The 19,711-nt window shown below is 39.5% G+C and overlaps 1 protein-coding gene and 1 long non-coding RNA gene across 3 annotated transcripts in view; one reads left to right on the top strand and one right to left on the bottom strand.

The window, feature by feature from the left end:
• LOC117308450 (uncharacterized) overlaps nucleotides 1-17,375 on the bottom strand; it is a 108,456-nt gene extending 91,081 nt beyond the window's left edge. For both annotated transcript variants that reach the window (XR_004522437.2, XR_012327009.1), the window contains exon 1: nucleotides 17,314-17,375. This is a non-coding gene — a long non-coding RNA (uncharacterized lncRNA). The remainder of the gene's footprint in view (nucleotides 1-17,313) is intronic.
• Nucleotides 2,232-5,371, top strand: DKK1 (dickkopf WNT signaling pathway inhibitor 1). The gene is made up of 4 exons (XM_004325200.3): nucleotides 2,232-2,651; nucleotides 2,885-3,047; nucleotides 4,214-4,357; nucleotides 4,480-5,371. The coding sequence occupies exons 1-4, from the start codon at nucleotides 2,409-2,411 to the stop codon at nucleotides 4,731-4,733; spliced, it is 804 nt and encodes a 267-aa protein (XP_004325248.1). The 5' UTR covers nucleotides 2,232-2,408; the 3' UTR covers nucleotides 4,734-5,371.
• Nucleotides 17,376-19,711: the final 2,336 nt, after the last annotated feature.

Below are 19,711 nucleotides of genomic sequence, written 5' to 3' on the forward strand. Positions count from 1 at the left end.
TATATTTCAATAGGAGAATGGGAGTAGGAAGAAATATTTTAATCCATCCCAAGGGCATGGGATTCTTTCTCCACATTTCAACATTGTAAGAATTTAAGACAGACTCTAGACTTTCTACCACACGGAAGGCACTCAACACATTGATTACTGACATTGTTATCAATATTCTGCAGGTGATAATATGGCACCTAAAATCCCCTATGCCTTCACCTTTTTACCCTACAATACCTCTCCATCTATGTAAACTTCATGCTGGCTGAGGGTCATGGCATATCTGCCCAGGGGAGACCTGGTTCATTGCTGCTTCTCAACAAAAGGTGTATTGGCTTGTTCCTTTCTTAGGCTCATTTTTAAAAAGCCAATATAAACAACCTCCCCTTTGTTTCCGAATTTCAATTTGTTCTAAAAATTTTTAGAGTAGTAGCCAAGTCTAAGTTACTGTACATGTTCTTAACAAAATCTAAAGAAATATGTGCAAGTTAATCCATGTTAGAATTTTAAGGAGGAATTATCAGTAAACCAGAGGAAATTTCACAGGACATAGAATTTAGGATAGCGGAGGGGCACCAGTGCAAGTAGAGGCATTATTAAATAATTGTTTAGAAGATATTCTTAATATGACCTTTGAAACCCAAGAAATTAGAACACAGAGGATTACCAATTTGTTTTTAAAACTACCCCTTCCTCTCTTAACTTTAGGATTATTATACTACTGCAAGACAACCACTGGCTACACTTGGTGGCGGTCCCAGTAATCAATATAGTAGATCGGTATGTAGAGTGATTATAAATACCCTGGAGGTTAGAGGAGCACAAAATAAATACACCCTAGGCTTTTTCATTCAACAATGATTATTCAATCATCTCTTTTTCTAAATTCACATAGCAGTTATCCATCTTCTTATACTTATAACATCAACCTGCTTTAAAAAGAACTGTGTACATTTCTTATCTGTATTATTACTTTAGTTAGAATATTTGTATTCAATGCACCCCCGCGCCCACCCCCCCAGAGGGCAACAACGTGAAGGATAGCCCATTGCCAGGGCACTAGGCTTCCAATATGTTTTTGTTGAATCGATTATTTGCAATGCATGAGCAGGACGGCATTCTTACACACTAGCCTTACTTTATTATTTTTATACACTGACTTACATGACGACAAATTCACTTTCAGCTTCCCCTTTCCAGAAGCTAGTCTCTTATCTCCCTAGAGCGGGTATTCCCTGATTCCAGGAACTGTCTGAGTTGGGATCAAACACAGGCGTTCAGAAGCTTTGCAATATGAAATACTAATGAGGAAGGCGCTAAGCCTTAAGGGTTTCTTATCTCCCTGCGTTAACCCACCGCTGAGAAGGGGGAATCAGGGAAGGACCACTGACCCAGCCGTTGGACCCTGTCCGCTTTCGCTCCTGCCCCTTTGATCTTGCGCGTCTGCCTAATCAAGTTCATCTACTGCCGCGACTGCTCAGATTCAAAGAACATTAAATAGCTTGATTATCGGATGGTCATTTCCCTCTTCCCTCCACCCCTGATCTAATGTCCAAACACCAGTCTCTCGCCTCCCTCTCTAAACTTCCCATCAAAAGAGAATTAGTTCTTCCTTCTTACCCTCGTTTGATGTGCAAATGTCCTTCTCTTTGCACATTTTTCTCGTGGGGGCGGGGGGAGGGGAAGAAGGGGGGTGGAATTGAACGAACTTAAAACCGAGGATCTCACCCCAAATCTGCAAACCGTGACTCTAAAGGGTTAATCAGCAACTTGCAAGGGCCACCTGGCCCTCTCGCTGAGACGTTTTGGTAGAGACTTTGAATTACTGATCTGGTTGTATTTAATACTGAATATTATTTGTGTGTACAACAAAAAATAGTACTGGCGTAAAGAAGAAAGGAGAAAAGTGGTTTTGCAGAGAATATCACAATGCCTGACTGAAAAGTATTTGAGATCCCATGCCCCTAACCCTACTGCAAGGCAAGGGCACCCGAGTTCCTCCCACTTCCCGCATTTATTAAAGTTGTCTCCTCTAATGCTCACTGATTACCATCACCCCGAAGGTGAGCTGGGCAGGGGAACGACTGCGCAAGGGAGGGGCGGGGTGAAGAGTGTCAAAGGCTCCCCTTCATGTACACAAACACACCCCCTTCCAGCCCCTCCCAACGCTTTGAAATCCCAACCCGGCTTTGTTGTCTCCCCCACCACCCCCCCCCGAGGGGCCGGAATGCTCACAGCCCACAGTATAAAGGCAGCCGCGGTGGCGGTGGCGGAGCAGAGCCCCGCAGTCAGGACTCTGGGACCGGTGGAGGCTCTCGGAACCCTGGCTCTGCAGCTGCGCCAGCACAGCTTCGTGGGATCCAGGCTTGTAAAGCGACATTCCTCCTTTCTCTTTGTCTCCCTTGAGTCCTTCTGAGATGACGGCTCTGGGCACAGCGGGTGCTGCCCGGGTGTTGGTTACCCTAGTAGCTGCGGCTCTTTGTGGTCACCCTCTGTTCAGAGTCAGTGCCACCTTGAACTCGGTTCTTCTCAATTCCAACGCCATCAAGAACCTGCCCCCACCGCTGGGCGGCGCTGCCGGGCACCCAGGCTTCGCAGTCAGCGCTGCTCCGGGAATTCTGTTCGAGGGCAACAAGTACCAGACCATTGACAACTACCAGGTGAGAAGGGTCTTGGGGACCTGGGGACGCTGTGACCCTGAAGAGGTCTTATTGGGGGAGGAGGGCGTAGAACGTGCTGTGTGCAGTTCAAGGCGCATTTGGAAACTCTGCCTTTGGGAGCAGTGGGCAGCAGCAGCTTTTGGAGAGGTGGACAGAAAGGGACTATGATGAGTCCAGGAGTGTGGTACCTGGCTGCCCAGGTGCCTCACCCTTTCCTGGCCCCCTTCCCGCAGCCGTACCCGTGCGCCGAGGACGAGGAGTGCAGTACCGATGAGTACTGCGCGAGTTCCACCCGCGGAGCGGGTGCAGGCGCGGAAATCTGCCTCTCCTGCAGGAAGCGCCGAAAACGCTGCATGCGTCATGCTATGTGCTGCCCTGGTAATTACTGCAAAAATGGTGAGTCGGGTAGCTTCCTTTCGGACTCAAACCATCCCGCGCTTGTGCGCCTACAGTTGCGAGACAATGCTCTCAGCTTTCAGAACGCTGTGGCATCACCCGCAAATGGGAGTTCAGCGTGCGAGGTTCCCCTAAAATGTTCAGGTTAGTGTTTAACCAGGGAGCAAAGAGAAGTACAGAGATATTGGAGCTCCTTATCTCCCTTTGTGCCCCCTCGATTACTTAACACGACGTCTTACCTCAGAGTGGGCCCTTCCATAAAAATTTGTCTAGAGAGCGCCTTGATACCCTTTGAGAAAGAAGATGGGGAGGGAGGTGGAATTATACAGAGACCAAGGAAACCAGACTGGGCGTTTAGTTGCCTTTTCCATTTTTCTTATGGTGCCTCTCACAGCTCTGCCAGACTAGCCTCTCCTTCAAGATCCCTGTTCAAACTGTTGTCAATCAGAAGACAGAGTAATTTATCTGTGCTGGCCGTTCTTAAAGATCTTGATGCCCTCACATCCAGGCTTCTCCATCCTTCTCTGCCTCTACCTCCTGCTACCTTAAAATAAGTACTCCTCCCCCCAACCACAGATCCACAAAAGTTTAATGTCTCCAAGAGGTAGACTCAGCCAAAGAAGTCTCCAGAAATAAACTTAAGGGTGGTGATCCTCCTTAGGACCCAGTAATACTCCGGGTGAACTAACTAAATCTCTGTAATATAGAAATTATACAGTAAAGTAACTGGTGGTAAAGAGTGTAATCTTCCAGGCAGCAGGCATTGCATTTGCTTAACTTAGTCTGGCAGTACCTATATAGCACCAAGGGCAGAGAAGTTATTTTTAAAAACAATTTTTTAAGTGACTGATTTTATTTTTCTTACCCCAAGGGTGATATTAAAATGGGCAGAAATTTCACTGCCACTACCGCAGTTGGTGGGAAAGTATTTTAAGTGGCTAGATTGGGGATGTTACATGTGAGTGCACAGTGTACAGACTGATGCTTCTGTCCATCTGGGGAGTTTTGCTTTAACACTTGCAAGGAAGTTTGGCCCGTGTTTAAATTAACCTCACTACAGTGAGGTATCTCAAATTGGTGCAGGCATAACAAGACTGCCACTGTCACAGCTATTAGCAGTAACAAATTACAGCTCAGGAGTTAATCACTATCTCCTGTTTCCTTAGGAATATGTATGCCTTCTGATCACAATCATTTCAATCGAGGAGAAATTGAGGAAACCATTATTGAAAGCTTTGGTAATGATCACAGCACCTTGGATGGGTACTCCAGAAGAACTACACTGTCTTCAAAAATGTATCATACCAAAGGTAGGTTAAAGTATCTAAAGTCTCATTCTTTTTTGTTAGCACATCAGTAGTGTCTTTCAGATCACCTTAATGGAATAACACAGGCTTACAGTGACCATGTACTTTTCCTACTGTCTTCCTAGGACAAGAAGGTTCTGTCTGTCTTCGATCATCAGACTGTGCTACAGGGTTGTGTTGTGCTAGACATTTCTGGTCCAAGATCTGTAAACCTGTTCTCAAAGAAGGTCAAGTGTGCACCAAGCACAGGAGAAAAGGCTCTCACGGGCTGGAGATATTCCAGCGTTGTTACTGTGGAGAAGGTCTGTCTTGCCGGATACAGAAAGATCACCATCAAGCCAGTAATTCTTCTAGGCTTCACACCTGTCAGAGACACTAAGCCAGCTGTCTGAACACAGTGGACTCCATTTACATAATATATGCTATGAAAACTGTTTGTGACTTTTGTGAGCTCAATCCTTAAGGATGTACAAATTCTGTGGTTACAGTTAAGCATTCCAATAATACCTTCCGAAAATCTGGAGTGTAAGAGCTTTGTTTCTTTGTGGAACTCCCCTGTCATTGATTGCAGTAAATTACTGTGTTGTAAATTTTCAGTGTGGCACTTACCTGTAAATGCAACAAAACTTTTAATTATTTTTCTAAACGTGCTGCATTGTCTATTGTTCCCCTTGTCATGTCAATGTTTGTATACATTGTTATCTTGATTCTGATAAATACTCTATATTGAAATAAATACTTTCAGCCTATTCCATATTGAATTGAAATAAATACTTTCAGCTTATACTTCTTAAATGCAAAACCCTTTCCCCTTTTAGTTCTGGAATCTAGAATGTAAGGAGCTTTTGGAATGACAAGTGATAGGTATGTAAGATTTATCATGAAAATATTAGCTCATTTTCCAAAATGTACTCTCTCAGTGCTTAGATTATATTTATCTCTAGGCTGTGATAGTCCTTGAAATAAAATTTAACTTTTAATACCATGAAATATTACAAGTATAAATAAATTTTGGCAGTGTGATCTTAGAGGGCTGTTATGTGTGTGGTGTGTGTTTGTGTGTGTGTAAATACAGTTGACAAATACATGCAGATTTTGTACCAAATTAGTCAACTTGAAGTATCTTAAATACTACTTCATGCCAGGAAGACTTGGTTCCAACTACTTTGATCTTTAAATAATTATTACCTAAAAATCACAAATCCTCTCTCATTTTGTTCTTTGCTTCTCTTGCTAGATGAATTGAACATTTCAGTTTTTGCTCAACCAGAAATCTGTTCATTGGAAGAGGACAGGGGTATATTGTTTAAAAGAAAACTCATAGAAATGAAGTCTAAACTGGCTTTGTGTTTTCATTTGCCAACTTTGATACTGACAAATCTGATACTGGGGAAGGAGAGAGCAACTGTCCCAGTTTACACTTATTCTGTAATATTCAAACATCTCCATCAAAACCACAAAATGCTGGGTTTAAGGGACTCCAGAGGACAGTGACTGATAAATTGTCTAAAAAGTTTCCTTAAATAACACAGATGTCCTAGAATGTTTGTTGTTTTTGTATTCCCGGAAGTGGTTCAATTTCAAGGAGTTTTGCCAACAGGACACAAGGGTTGGTTGGTTCTTCCCTGAGAAGGGAACTGGCAGGATGTCTGCTGTTACATTCCTTTTGTTTGGAAGTTTCAGCTTCCTCACCCTGGAGAAACTGTCTTTTTCTACATGTGCTAGTTCGCTGATGTGCCAGGAAGGCCAGTTCTAAGGCCTGCCATCTCCAATAAAGCACAACAGAGGAGAGGAAACAGGAAACCCTTTTTTCGAAAAGAAGAAAGAAGGGCCTCTGTTTCAAGAGGGGAGAGGAGGAATCATTTAAAGGGCCTTGGCTATGGGATTCCTTCATTTATGCCGGAACTGGCCGTGACCAGAGATGCTCCATCTCTGCACATGTTAGCACATCAGCCCTGGTTGTAGCCCTCCTTGCAACCCATTGCATGACGCCGATGGGAGAATGACAAACCAACCAAGAAGAGATGCCTCTTCTTCCTATCCAGGTGAAGACTTAGAAAGGGATATCAAAAAAGAAATTCTGCACATTTATAAAGGTGAAAAAAATATAAAAAAACCCTGTAGTTACTTTATTAGCTAGTAATGGAGGCTGGAAGATGGAAGTCAGGCACAATACCAAAATCAAAAGAGGATCATTGAAGGAACCTCAAACATTTTAGATAGTGGCTGCTGACACTTGAATATTATTTCACTTTAAACAATTTATTTGAATGGAAAATACATGAACTGGGGAATGCATTCACAAAGCATTTTATCAAATGGTAGCATACTCTATACACTGCCCTGTACCTTGCACTTTTTACTTTACATCCTTGCAGATTATTCTGTGTAATACATAGAGAGGTATCTCATTCCTTTTAATGATTGCCTTAAAGAGTGTAGTATGTTGGAATGGCTATACTGTAATTTAAAGAGTCATTATCGAGAGACATTTAAATTGTTGCCAGTGTTTTTGTTATAACAAATATTGTGCCATCAGTATAGATTCTGTGTGTGTGTTCATGTGCTGATATAGTTGGAGGATAAGATAACGACTCATTTTTGTAGGAAAATCCAAATTTAAAAAGCATGCTTGCTGTAGCTACTCATAAGGGGTGGCATGGGCAAAATGACAAGATGTCTGTTTATCACTGATCTAGTGATGATTAAACTCTTGCTAAATTGTGTCAAAGGACGAAGAGGGAAGAGGTTTATCCTATCAATTTTACAGTAAATAGTAATCTGTGGCATTCAGTTAAAGGTAGACTTGTTAGGATTAATCTCCAAAATATACAAGCAGCTCAATATCAAAAAGCAAACAACCCGATCCAAAAATGGGCAAAAGACCTAAACAGACATTTCTCCAAAGAAGATATACAGATGGCCAACAAACACATGAAAGGATGCTCAACGTCACTAATCATTAGAGAAATGCAAATCAAAACCACAATGAGGTATCACCTCACACCAGTCAGAATGGCCATCATCAAAAAATCTACAAACAATAAATGCTGGAGAGGGTGTGGAGAAAAGGGAACCCTCTTGCACTGCTGGTGGGAATGTAAATTGATACAGCCACTATGGAGAACAGTATGGAGGTTCCTCAAAAAACAAAAATAGAACTACCATACGACCCAGCAATCCCACTACTAGGCATATACCCTGAGAAAACCATAATTGAAAAAAGTCATGTACCACAATGTTCACTGCAGCTCTATTTACAATAGCCAGGACATGGAAGCAACCTAAGTGTCCATCATCGGATGAATGGATAAAGAAGATGTGGCACATATATACAATGGAATATTACTCAGCCATAAAAAGAAGCAAAACTGAGTTATTTGTAGTGAGGTGGATGGACCTAGAGTCTGTCATACAGAGTGAAGTAAGTCAGAAAGAGAAAAACAAATACTGTATGCTAACATATATATATATATATATATATGGAATCTAAAAAAAAAATGTGGTTCTGAAGAACATAGGGGCAGGAAAGGAATAAAGACGCAGACACAGAGAATGGACTTGAGGACATGGGGAGGGGGAAGGGTAAGCTGTGACAAAGTGAGAGTGGCATGAACACATATGTACACTACCAAATGTAAAATAGATAGCTAGTGGGAAGCAGCTGCATAGCACAGGGAGATCAGCTCGGTGCTTTGTATCCACCTAGAGGAGTGCGATAGGGAGGGTGGGAGGGAGATGCAAGAGGGAAGAGATACGGAGATGTATGTATATGTATAGCTGATTCACTTTGTTATATAGCAGAAACTAACACACTATTGTAAAGCAATTATACTTCAATAAAGATGTTAAAAAAAGGTAGACTTGTTCTAATTCCTTTGATTTTAAAGTAATTATTAAATAAAATTACAAACAAGTCATTTCCCCATCCCTTTTTTCTTGTTTTGTTTAACCTGAAATCTACTGATAGGAATGAAGATGGGAATATACTGTTTAAAAGAAAAATACAGACATGCAGCCTAAATATGACTGTTCATATTTCAGCAGATCAGAACACTTTATGGACTTTCCCCATGGTAAATCAAATTGCATTAACTCAATCATGGAATTAGTAACATAATTATACAGTTAGAAATTGTATCAATTTCAGTATTTCTATTGCATGGCAAAATTACCACTCATTGCCACTTATGAAAATTTCAGGTAAAATCATTAAAATTTCCTTCACTTTCCTTCACTGACTGCAGTGTCTATCATGTCACTACCTTTTTTTTTAAGAGTCTCGAAGAGAAATGGATGAAGCTACCATTAGGTGTGTAAAATGCGTTCCATTGAGTTCTATATTACAATTTTCATACTTTCTAAATTACTACTGAGTACAGTACCAAAATATAAAATACATTATTTGTCTCCACACTGAAGAAATAGAAAATAAAGAATCTCAATAATTTAGGTATCTGATGGCTGTACAAATGTGTGTATATATGTGGGCCTTTATGTTTGTCCTACTGTTAACTGCTTAGAAACAATCAAATCAATAATCAGAGACTATGGACTTCCCTGGTGGCGCAGTGGTTAGGAGTCTGCCTGCCAATGCAGGGGGCACGGGTTCAAGCCTTGGTCCGGGAGGATCCCACATGCCACGGAGCAAATGGGACCATGTGCCACAACTACTGAGCCTGTGCTCTAGAGCCCGTGAGCCACAACTGCTGAGCCCACGTGCCACAACTACTCAAGTCCACACACCTAGAGCCCATGCTCCACAGCAGGAGAGGCCACCACAATGAGAAGCCCGCACACTGCAAGGAACGGTAGCCCCCGCTTGCCGCAACTAGAGAAAGCCCATGTGCAGCAACGAAGACCCAACACAACCAAAAATAAATTAAAAAAATAAAATAAACAAATTTAAAAAAATAAATAATCGAGACTACAATCTGGATAATGCTAGACAATTTTAATTCAATTAACGTGTATTGAGCCTTTGGTATTCAATAGGTACTATCCTAACATCTGAAACAACATATATAATATGCTAACTTCAAGGAACTCACCATTTAGCAAGAGATGACAAACAACTATTAGTGCTGAGGGTTGGTTTAATATAGTGGTTTGAGACATAGCACCTGGAATCAGATAGACTTGGGATGGAATCATGGCTCCCTCTGCTTCCACTAATGATGTTGGGCAAAGGATAGAACCTCATTAATAATATGGAGTGAATGCCAACTTTAGAGTGCTGATGTGAGAATAATGCATACATTATAATAACACTTAGCATCATGTATAGTTTATAGTAAGCACTCAATTTTAGGTCTTCACTATTGAAAAAACATAATTAATGATAAGATATTGTATCATATATACGAATATCTAACAACAGATTAAAAGTAATTAAATCGGTCTGTAGGTGCTCTGTTAAAGCTTCAGGGAAGCAATGGTATTTGAACTGTCTTCTTTTCAAGGCCCTTTTATTTCAAGGAAGAGAAATCATTTAAACTAGAGAAAGTAAAAAGGGATACATGGATTGGAATGCTACCTCTTATGAAAATCAGTATGGAAACCATTCTGAAGACTGGCTTCATAGCTTGCTAATGATTTCTGCTGTACTGTAATTTTCACACACCTAAGGCTTGACAAAGTGGCATATATTCTGTCCCCAGTAAAAGTGACCTTCAGGTTCAGCTCTGCTCAGCAAACTTCTTAGCCTCTCAGCGACTATTCCAGATTCCTCAGCAAGTGTTTTGATGAGCGCAGCTTCGTTCAGGTGTGCACTTCAGGTGCACTTGGCTAGCTTGGTTACCCAGATCCTACAATACAAACACGGCTGACTATGGCCAGTCCACCTTTCATAGGAAGGAATTTTGGTAGTTCTGAGGAGTGTGTAGGAACAGGCACCACGTGTCACATCTACCACATATAGTTTTAAAGAATGAGAAGGAGCTCACAAAGAAAAGAAAGGGTATTGGAGGCAGAGGAAACAATGTGAGCCATTACAAAGCTAAAAAAATAAAAATACATACTGTATTTTTAAAAAAGTGCAATGATCCACTGTGGCTAGAGTGTGGGGTACCTGGGAGAAGCATGACTTTGCTGATTTTTTAAAAATCTGTTATAAAGGAAAGAAGAAAAGTAAAAACTCTTCATTTTCAGCAACAGTTACCATATTAGGTGAAAGTGGAGCTGAAGACGATATGTTTGAGACATACTTTAGTTTAGACATCTTTATTGGTAAGAAAAATCTCACCTTACTCTTCCTGACAATTTAGTTGTCCTCTCAGACAGCTTGGCTTTTAATCTTACAGGCAGGGGGACTGGACTTTATAACTATCCTAAACAGAAAGCTAGAGACAACAAAGAAGATGGAAATTCTTTATTCAGGGATCTCTGCACATTTCACTGTTTTATTACCAGTCTTGATTATCTTTTTGATCAAGTGGGACTAAGTGCTATGTCTGACAGTCATCATATTGCAGAACACGTTTAAAACAAATAAAAAAGCCAGAACTTCCACTTTTCTAAGGATGAGTCACTTTTTGGCAAAATTCAGAAACTGGCCAATGGTTTTCTTATATTAACACTTCATTCAGCAACTTTCTCCTTGTCGCTCACATCATCTCTGTCCCTTTAAGAAGCCCTATTCCTATCTCCATAGTTTTCATCCATCCCTTCTCATCTATTCCCTTACTCTTTCCATAAGACTCTCAATTGTCTTATTTGTATTTCCATTCTGATTACCTAACATTTATTTTGCAGCTGCATCCTCCCAGACCTTTCCTTTCAGACCTTGTGTCTGAAACTGTAATCTATTCACCAAACCAGTTTTCCTTTCCTCCTAAGCACGTTTCCCAGCCTTCTTTGCAGCCACGTGACTGACCTTGGCCAAGGGGATGTTTGCCTGGAGACACTGCACTAGCTTCTCCTCCATCTGCGGATCTCTGGGGAGATAATGTCAGCCTTGCAATTCAGTGGAAGAGCCACTCTCGGCCTGCATTTCTAAACAGTAGCAGGAGCAAATTCCCCTGCCCCCATCTTCCACTTGCATGAACAAGAAATAAAGTTTGTGATATGCCACTGAGATTTAGGGGGTTTTGTTTTACTTTAATACGCAGTTCTACCTTTCTCCTTCCTTCCTTTTGTTCTCCAAAACGCTACCATTCTGTCATTGGTCTGATAAACGATAAGTGCATGAAATTGTGGGGTGCAAAGGAATCCATATTGTTACCATTTATATGAGAATGTGAAGCATGCACCGTTGTGCTTGACCAGCAGTAGGAATTCAATTAATATTTTTACTTTTTCATAACTGGGGACTGTACAAATAAAACCTCCTCCCAACTAAGCAATACAAATGGCAGGAAATGATCATGATAGCAACTTTTGAGAGCATCTTTCAGGTTGCAAAGACTAATTTAAGTGTTCCACATATATTTATTTCATTCTCACAGTACCTCTATGAGGGAAGTATGTTTATTACTCCTACTTTAAAGATGAGGAAACAGAAATTAAGAAAGCTTAAGGTGTTGACCTGAGGTCATGAAGCTACTAAGTTACAGTCAGAATTTGAAATCAGAAAGTCTGCTCCAAACTTTAGGCTCTTAACCACTACCAACAGGGCTGGGTATTCAACCATCTGAAGTTTCTGTATCCCTTAAGTTATTTAATAGTATATTTAAAATAGGCTAAAGATTTATCTGGTGACTTGGAACATGCAGTACCTCAAGTTTCTGAATTGAAAAACTTTTTTGAAATTCTATTTAAAGATATATTTGAATGTAATAACCTATATGGTCTTTCTTGTGTGTTTAAATGAAAGAAAAAAGGAGTCAAAGGTTAAACTAATAAAACTGTAAAACTGCTTTAAAGTTAAAAATTATAATCTTTCTTGATTAGAGAAATAGTTTAATGAATTACCAGAAAAGTTTAGTCACTGTTAGATTTTTATGCTATTTCTCCCATCTAAGAGAATGCTTTCTACACAGTAATATAACTACATTATGGTAAAATCCTTGCATTTAAGTCCAGTTTCAAATTACCTACACACAATGTGTGCTATTTCACAAATGTTCTTGCATTCTGTTTACAGTTGCTTTTCCTTTAAGTCCATCCTTCAAATTATACCTTGTGTGGTGACAGCAAATGATAACCATAAATGTAGTTATTTATTAACAGATGAGGGCTGAGTGGTTTCAACTTCCAGAAGAAGACAAAATCTGGTATAATTATATCATGGATTCATCCTAAAGAGCTAAAAATAGCTGACACGTGTGCGCACGCGCGCTCACACACAAATACCTACGTTCAGTGTTTCTTAAGTGATTGTTTTTCTTAGAGCACAAAATTGATGAACTCACAGCTTTGAGGTAGAACTTGGAGTCAGGGTTGAATTTTTGCATAGCTTTATGTCTTAGGATAGTGCCTGACACAAGTACGAGAGTAATAAGTGGCTGTTCTTCTACAACTGTGCATTGACTCCAATGTGGAAGAGTTTTCAGTGTGTCCTTGTATGAAAACTATTTCAGCCCACTTGTTAATTCAGGATGCTATAATTACATCATGATGGTGCTGTGTCTTGTGCCATCAGGAAGGGATTTTCCAAGCCAGTTTAGATTCAATTAGAAGCCAAGGTATTGAATTTTAGCCCTATATATGCTCCTGATTACATTTCAAAAGGGATGATCATTTTATAGCTTTCTTAGGTAAGTGGTTTCTAAACTCAGCTCACCATCTGAAACACCTGAGATATTTTTAAAACTACAGATAACTGGGCCCCTAACAAGAGCTACTGAATCAAAATCTCTTGGGATTACATCTATGCATTTTTTAAAGCTCTTCCATTGATTGATATGTACATCTAATTTTGGAACCCACTGCTACATGTCCTTTAATCAAAATTACTTTGAACAGAATAACCAAGTGGAAAGAAAGGAGCTATTGGTTGAGCACTCATACACCAGTACTTGAACTTGGGTATTATATCATTTCATGTGATTCATTCAGCAACCCTAGCAGCTGTATATACATGTTCACTATATCAACAAGGCAATGAGACAAGGAGATGCTGAGAGGTAAACTGATGTCCTTAACGTCGCACAGCTAGGAAGTGGCAGAGTGATGACTGAGAGCTCGATGCTTATGGTCCCAAAGACCACTTTTTGTCAATGGTAATAAAAATGCTAATTTTGGGGTTTTTTTTTTTTAGGTGTTAGAGTTAACTTTGTACGTTTGCAGACACTCCTTTGAGAAAACTCATTTTTACTGAATTTCAAACTTGGATGACAGAAACAAACACGCAAAAATGAAAACCCTTCACTGGAGTCACCCCCACTTTCTTGTAATACCAATTTTGTCTCATGAAGTCCCAGCTTCCTTCTCAGGGAAGCCTTCCTTGACCCACCATTTATTACAGGCCAAGTCAGATGTTTCATGTTCTCTCATAAGTTCTTTTGCATAGCTCTTATGACAATGCTAATAAGCTGTTTTTATATTTATTTATTAAAGTGGATTTCTTCCTCATTAAACTGTAGACTTCATGAGTACAAGGATCCTGCCCATCTTTCTACCCACAGCACCCAGTTCAGGGCTTACCCCACAGTACTTATTCATTAAGGCCTTGTTGAATGAATCAACAAACTCCTGTGCTCTTTCCCCTTAATGGATGTCTATTATTTGTAATGTACATAAATATACCAAAAGGTTCAGTAACTACATCATTTTTTTCTATAATAGGACTACTTAAGAGCATTAAATAAGAGTTTAATTACCTAATTACAAAGAATGAGGTAATTAATACTTAATTTTATTTGAGTTAACTTTATTAACTCATAATTAACTAATAATTAAATCAAATTTAGACAAAAATTACTTTTTGATTTACATTATTTGTCATTGTTTTGGGACTTATATTACAGAAATATAATCTGATCAAAACCAGGAATTAATCACAAAGCATTAAAATACACATTAATAATTTCTTCTGTTGTAAAGTAGTCTCATGTATTTTGCTTGTATAATGATTAGATGGTTTTGAGAAGAACATGATGAATGGCTTGACTTTTTCTGGCTTTCATAAAAAGAAATTTTACTTTCTGTTGTAATTCACATTCATTGAGATAAAGTAACTGCAGAGATCCCTCTGGCCTCACTTGTTCCTGTAATCTGACCACAAAACAGATATTTTCATTATTAAAGAATCTATCTTTCAAGTAAGATAGAATGATAGATTCAACACCTGGATTGAAACTCAGACAATAGACCCAAATAAATTAAAACAAATTCTGTGGGTGCCATTAATCGGTGGTTTCCAATTATTTCCTTCACATTGGGATCACCTGGAAAGCTTTAAAAATTACAAATGCCTGTGACACTTCCCCCAGAGATTGTGATTGACTGGTCTGAGGTGTGACATCAGTTTTGGAATTTTGACAGGTGATTCTAATGGGGACAAGTTTGGGAACCATTATTATTAGTTTCTGCCTCTTCAGACAAAGTAGCAGAAGTATTGATGTTTCCACCCTAATATTGAAATAGATTTGTAGAATGCCATGTTAACTCTGAAACTGGAATTTAGAGCTGAATTTTAGACCTAAGCTTGCCTGCAAAGGACTGCAGCTAAGAGTGAGAATACTTCGGGCATTTCTTAACTTGGGAATCTTTCATATCCTATGTGTCAATACCTGAGACTGGGACCAATTCCAAAAGAAGTTTTGAAAGTAAGTTTACCACCAAATGGGAAAGTTGAAAAGGAGTAAGAATAATATATGGATTTTTTAATCCCGCCCTTCCCTACTCTTCAAAACACAGCTGAATTGAGCAGCTTGAATTATAACTCTGTATTAGTTGAAAAGTGGGGATTAAAATGAGTTTAACATGACACGATTTATTAGCTGAAGAGATCCATCATAGTAAGCTCTACTGAAGTACCAGTTAAATGATCTTGTAACAGAGAAATTTATGGTCTTAGAGGGAACACACACATTAACAGTAATTGATATCGCTGTGTGTTGACTTCACAAAATATTCTTTCCAAAGCATAGAAGGCAGTTCAAAAATCAGTTGTTTCTAAACCAGAGATTAAAAAGACAATTTAAAAATATCAGTGAAACTTAAGAGCTGTTTTTTTGAAAAGAAAGTTGGCAAACCTTCAGCTAGATTCACCAAAAAAAGGACTCAAAAATCTGAAATGAAAGAGGAGATATTACAACTGATACCACTGAAATACAAAGGATCACAAGAGACTAATAAGGGAAAATATGCTCAACATCACTAATCATCAGGGAAATGCAAATCAAAACCACAATGAGCTATCACTTCACAGCTGTCAGAATGGCTATATCAAAAAAGAAAACAAAGACCAAGTGTTGGCCAGGAGAAAAGGGAAATCTTACGCACCGTCAGTGTGAATATAAACTGGTGCAGACACTATAGAAAAGAGTATGGAGGGTCCTCAAAAAAACTTAAAACAACTATCACACGACCTAGCAATTCCATTTCTGGGGAGTTATCTGAAGAAACTGAAAACGCAAACTCAGACATATGCACCCCCATGTTCATTGCAACTTTATTTACAATAGCCAAGCTATAAAAGCAACTTAAGTATCTATCAACTGATGAATGGATAAACAAAACGTGGTGTACATACACACACACACAGAGTATTATTCAGCCATAAAAAAGAATGAAATTTTGCCATTTGTGACAACATGCATGAACCTTGAGGGCATTATGCTATGTGAAATATGTCAGAAAAAGTAATACCCTGTGAACTCACTTATATGTGGAATCTAAAAAGTAAAGCAAGAAAACTCAAGGATACAGGGAACAGATCGGTGGTCGCCAGAGGCAGGAGTTGGGCAGGGGGAGGGCACGACAAATAAAGGGTTAAAAAGAACAAACTTTGAGCTATAAAATAAATAAGTCATAGGGACGTAACATACAGGATGGTGACTACACATAATAATACTGTATAGTGTATTTGAAAGCTGCTAAGAGTAGATCTTAAAAGGGCTCATCAAAAAAAAAAATTTGTAACTGTGATGATGGATGTTGACTTATTGTAATAATTTTGCAATATATACAAATATCGAATCATGTCATACACCTGAAATTAATGTTAACTTTCAATTGAAAGAAAATGGGAAAGGAGCAGGTGGCGGGGAAAGGGAAGACTTGTCAGCTTAACTTCAGGCTTCAGAATTTATAACTATAGTGGTCACTGATTGATCCTATTAAAACGTTTGTTTCTTGGGTGATGACAGGCCACTTTTTTCAACTAGATTCATCTGGATTAACCAAAAATTGCACGAACTGCTTAAGAGATTTGAACACAGATAATAAGACTGAATACATGCTATCACTCGATGTTTCTTAAACCAAAAGAGCTTCAGTCTATAGTCGTCCCTTAATAGCAAAGACACCAAATTTAGTTTAAAAAAAAATTTTTAATGAGCTATAAAACCAGACCGCAGTCATTTTCAGCAAAATTTTAAAACAGAGAGTCCAAACCCACCTGAACCTCACTTTAGGCAAGAAGCCCAAGACAGAAACAAAGGCTCCTTAAACTACACAAGGCGTTCTTGAGGCTAGAGTTTTTATACTGACTCAAAAGACCCACAGGAAGGTCTCTATCCCTGAGAAGTTCTGTTATACGACGCCTAGGCCTGGGATGAAGCGGAGCAAGGAGACAGGTTGACGCTTTCAGTCACAGTCAATCGTACGCAAAGGCAGAAGCTAAGGTGTGAGTCCACTCAATGTCTAATGCCACTACTGGTTATCACAAATAACTAGCTTCCAAAAACTAGGTTACTCATATTACTGAAGTAAGTTCATAATAGCGAAAATAAAGCGCCTTCCCCCACTTTCCACCCCTCCAGACCAAACCCCAGCCAGCCGCTAAAGAGCTGAGTCCACCTCCCCTGAGCACAAACAGAGAAGACGAGGCCCACTGATGTTTAAAGACTTACCAAAGGTCCTGCGGCCGTACATCTAGGGGGCCAGAGGCTGGTTCCGGGGACTCCGGATCGGAGCACCAGAAGGACAGGAGGAGAAAGAAGAGGAGCGAAACGGCGACTAGAAAGCTGGTGTGGAGAGGAAGAGGAAAAGGCACGAGGATAAGCCGGATTGGCTGGGCCAGACCTCGCCTCCCTCCCCTTCCCAAGTCACAGGTCTTTTCATTGGTGGAATTTTCCCCCAGGCCATTTAAATTTGTCTTGATCACACCTCAAGCCAAATCAGGTTGTGGCCATTAACAGAGTGGAAAGTGAGAACTGAAAGAATTATGTAAACCATCCTCTTGACCTTTGCTGAGGCTGGGGTTGTCCTCCGCTGCTTCTGGAAAAGCTAGGGGTTGCTCCCTCTTTTGACAAAAAGAAGCTCCTTCACTGGGGTCCAGGGGTGAGCACACGTTTCTAGGCTGCTTCTGGTCCCCCGCCCCCTGAGACCTCTCAGCTCTTCCTTCACACACACGCACACACAAAAAAACAAAACCAGAATAAACAAAGCCTGTGGTTTCTGTGCCTAAACGGACATTTAAAAACCGTTAAACTTATGAATAGCTTGTGGTCTTAAAAATGGCTGAAATTTGTGTTCCAGCAGCACGTATTTAAACATCTACTGTGGCCATAAGGCCTTTTATGTTTCTTTTTCTTTCTTTTTTGAAATGGATGAGCAGACACATAGTCCATCGCCCTGAAAGCTTTGTTCAGTGGCTGCCAGGTGACACGGGCCTATTGTAGAGGCAGGGAGAATATGCAGAAAGTTGTTTAAGTACCAAAAACAGAAAAAGAGTAAACCACTTGCTTAAGCTGATCTCTAGTATCTTCTAATTCTTTGGACTCTAGTCTCTAAATAATTGAACTTTGATCTCATTTGAGGTGGGGAAAATACACACAGGTGGCCTAACTTCTAATTATTTCATTTCCAATGAAAGGCACAGGTGTCAAAGTCTTAACGACTGTGGTCCTTCATTTAGGGCTCTAAATCTTGTTTTTTTCTTTTAAGCAAAACACCAACTGCCCTGTTAATCCAACATGGAGTCTGTGGCTCCTTTTAACTTGCACTCTTACTTCTACTACTTCCTCTGGCTTCTCGGATTTGCTGTGGGCACTGCTGCTCTGAAAGTCTTTAATATTCTCAAGGACGCTGGTTCTCAGCTTTAGCGGCTTTTCAGATCACGTGGGCCGCTCTAAAAACTACTGAGGCCCATGTCCCACCAAAGGAGTTTCTGATATAATTGGTATGGAGTGAAGCTCAGCCACTGGGAGTTTTTAAATCTCCCCAGGTGATTCCATTTGCTGCAAAATTCCAGAATGACTATTCCAGGATCTTTCTCCAGAGCTGACCTCGAATCAGCCATCTTTGACCTCTCATTCATGAATATTTGGTGATGAAATGTACAATGCAACTACATAGTAGGAGGGCATTGTCAACTTAGTAAACCTGTTGAGTGTGTTTTATCAGTTACTGCATTTACTTTTAGTGTAGACTGGACTTGGTCCCGGCACAATGGAAATGGATGTGTATTACCATAGAGTGCAGAAGATGCCAGAACATTATCTGACAACTGCTTATTCAGTTATGCAAACAAATTAAAAGAAATGAAATAAGCATATCTAGAGAGAGCTATACCTATTTCTGACTCTAAATCTAAATAATATTAGAAAGTGAAAACCACGAGCGATTGTATATGAGAATACAAGTTTGTCTCTCTCCTGAGAATGAGTTATGACTTAAAATCAGATCTTTAATTTGGAATAATGATGCACCACATTAATCCAGATTTTACCAACTAAGACTTTGTAATTCTGAAATGGCCTAGATACTTCTTTCTGCATTCGGAGTGACTTGTTTTCTTTTTTCTTTCTTTCTTTTTTTTTTTTTTAATCTGTGAATTTCTTAAAGCAAGAAGAATTCAGACTAAAAGCATTGTTTTCAAATGGTTTTAATAAAATGAGAATTCTGGGCTGAGCTATTCTTTTAGAGTACTTATTGGATAAACACTATTATAGCAATAGAAAACAAATTAAAAGAAAGAAAATTTAACAGGCAGCCATGATATCCCAACAAAGCACAGTACTTTCATAGTTGTTATCCTTGTATCTATAAGCAAGCAATTAAACAACAATTCCTCTAGGCAAAAATTTTCTTTCTGATAATGATACATTTTTATATAGATCTGATCTTCCATGGATTTAATTTTTTATTGACATGCTTCATTTTATCTATTAAACTTATACCTTAGTTTATAAGGGATACTACTCTTGGAAAAATCAAGAGTAAGACACATTTTTTAAAACAATGCCCCATAGCAAACCTCTCCCACTTCCTAAAAATTAGTGAGACTTTGCCATATTTAAAAATCTG

The sequence above is a fragment of the Tursiops truncatus genome, chromosome 16 (assembly GCF_011762595.2).
Source record: "Tursiops truncatus isolate mTurTru1 chromosome 16, mTurTru1.mat.Y, whole genome shotgun sequence".
Taxonomy (NCBI): domain Eukaryota; kingdom Metazoa; phylum Chordata; class Mammalia; order Artiodactyla; family Delphinidae; genus Tursiops; species Tursiops truncatus.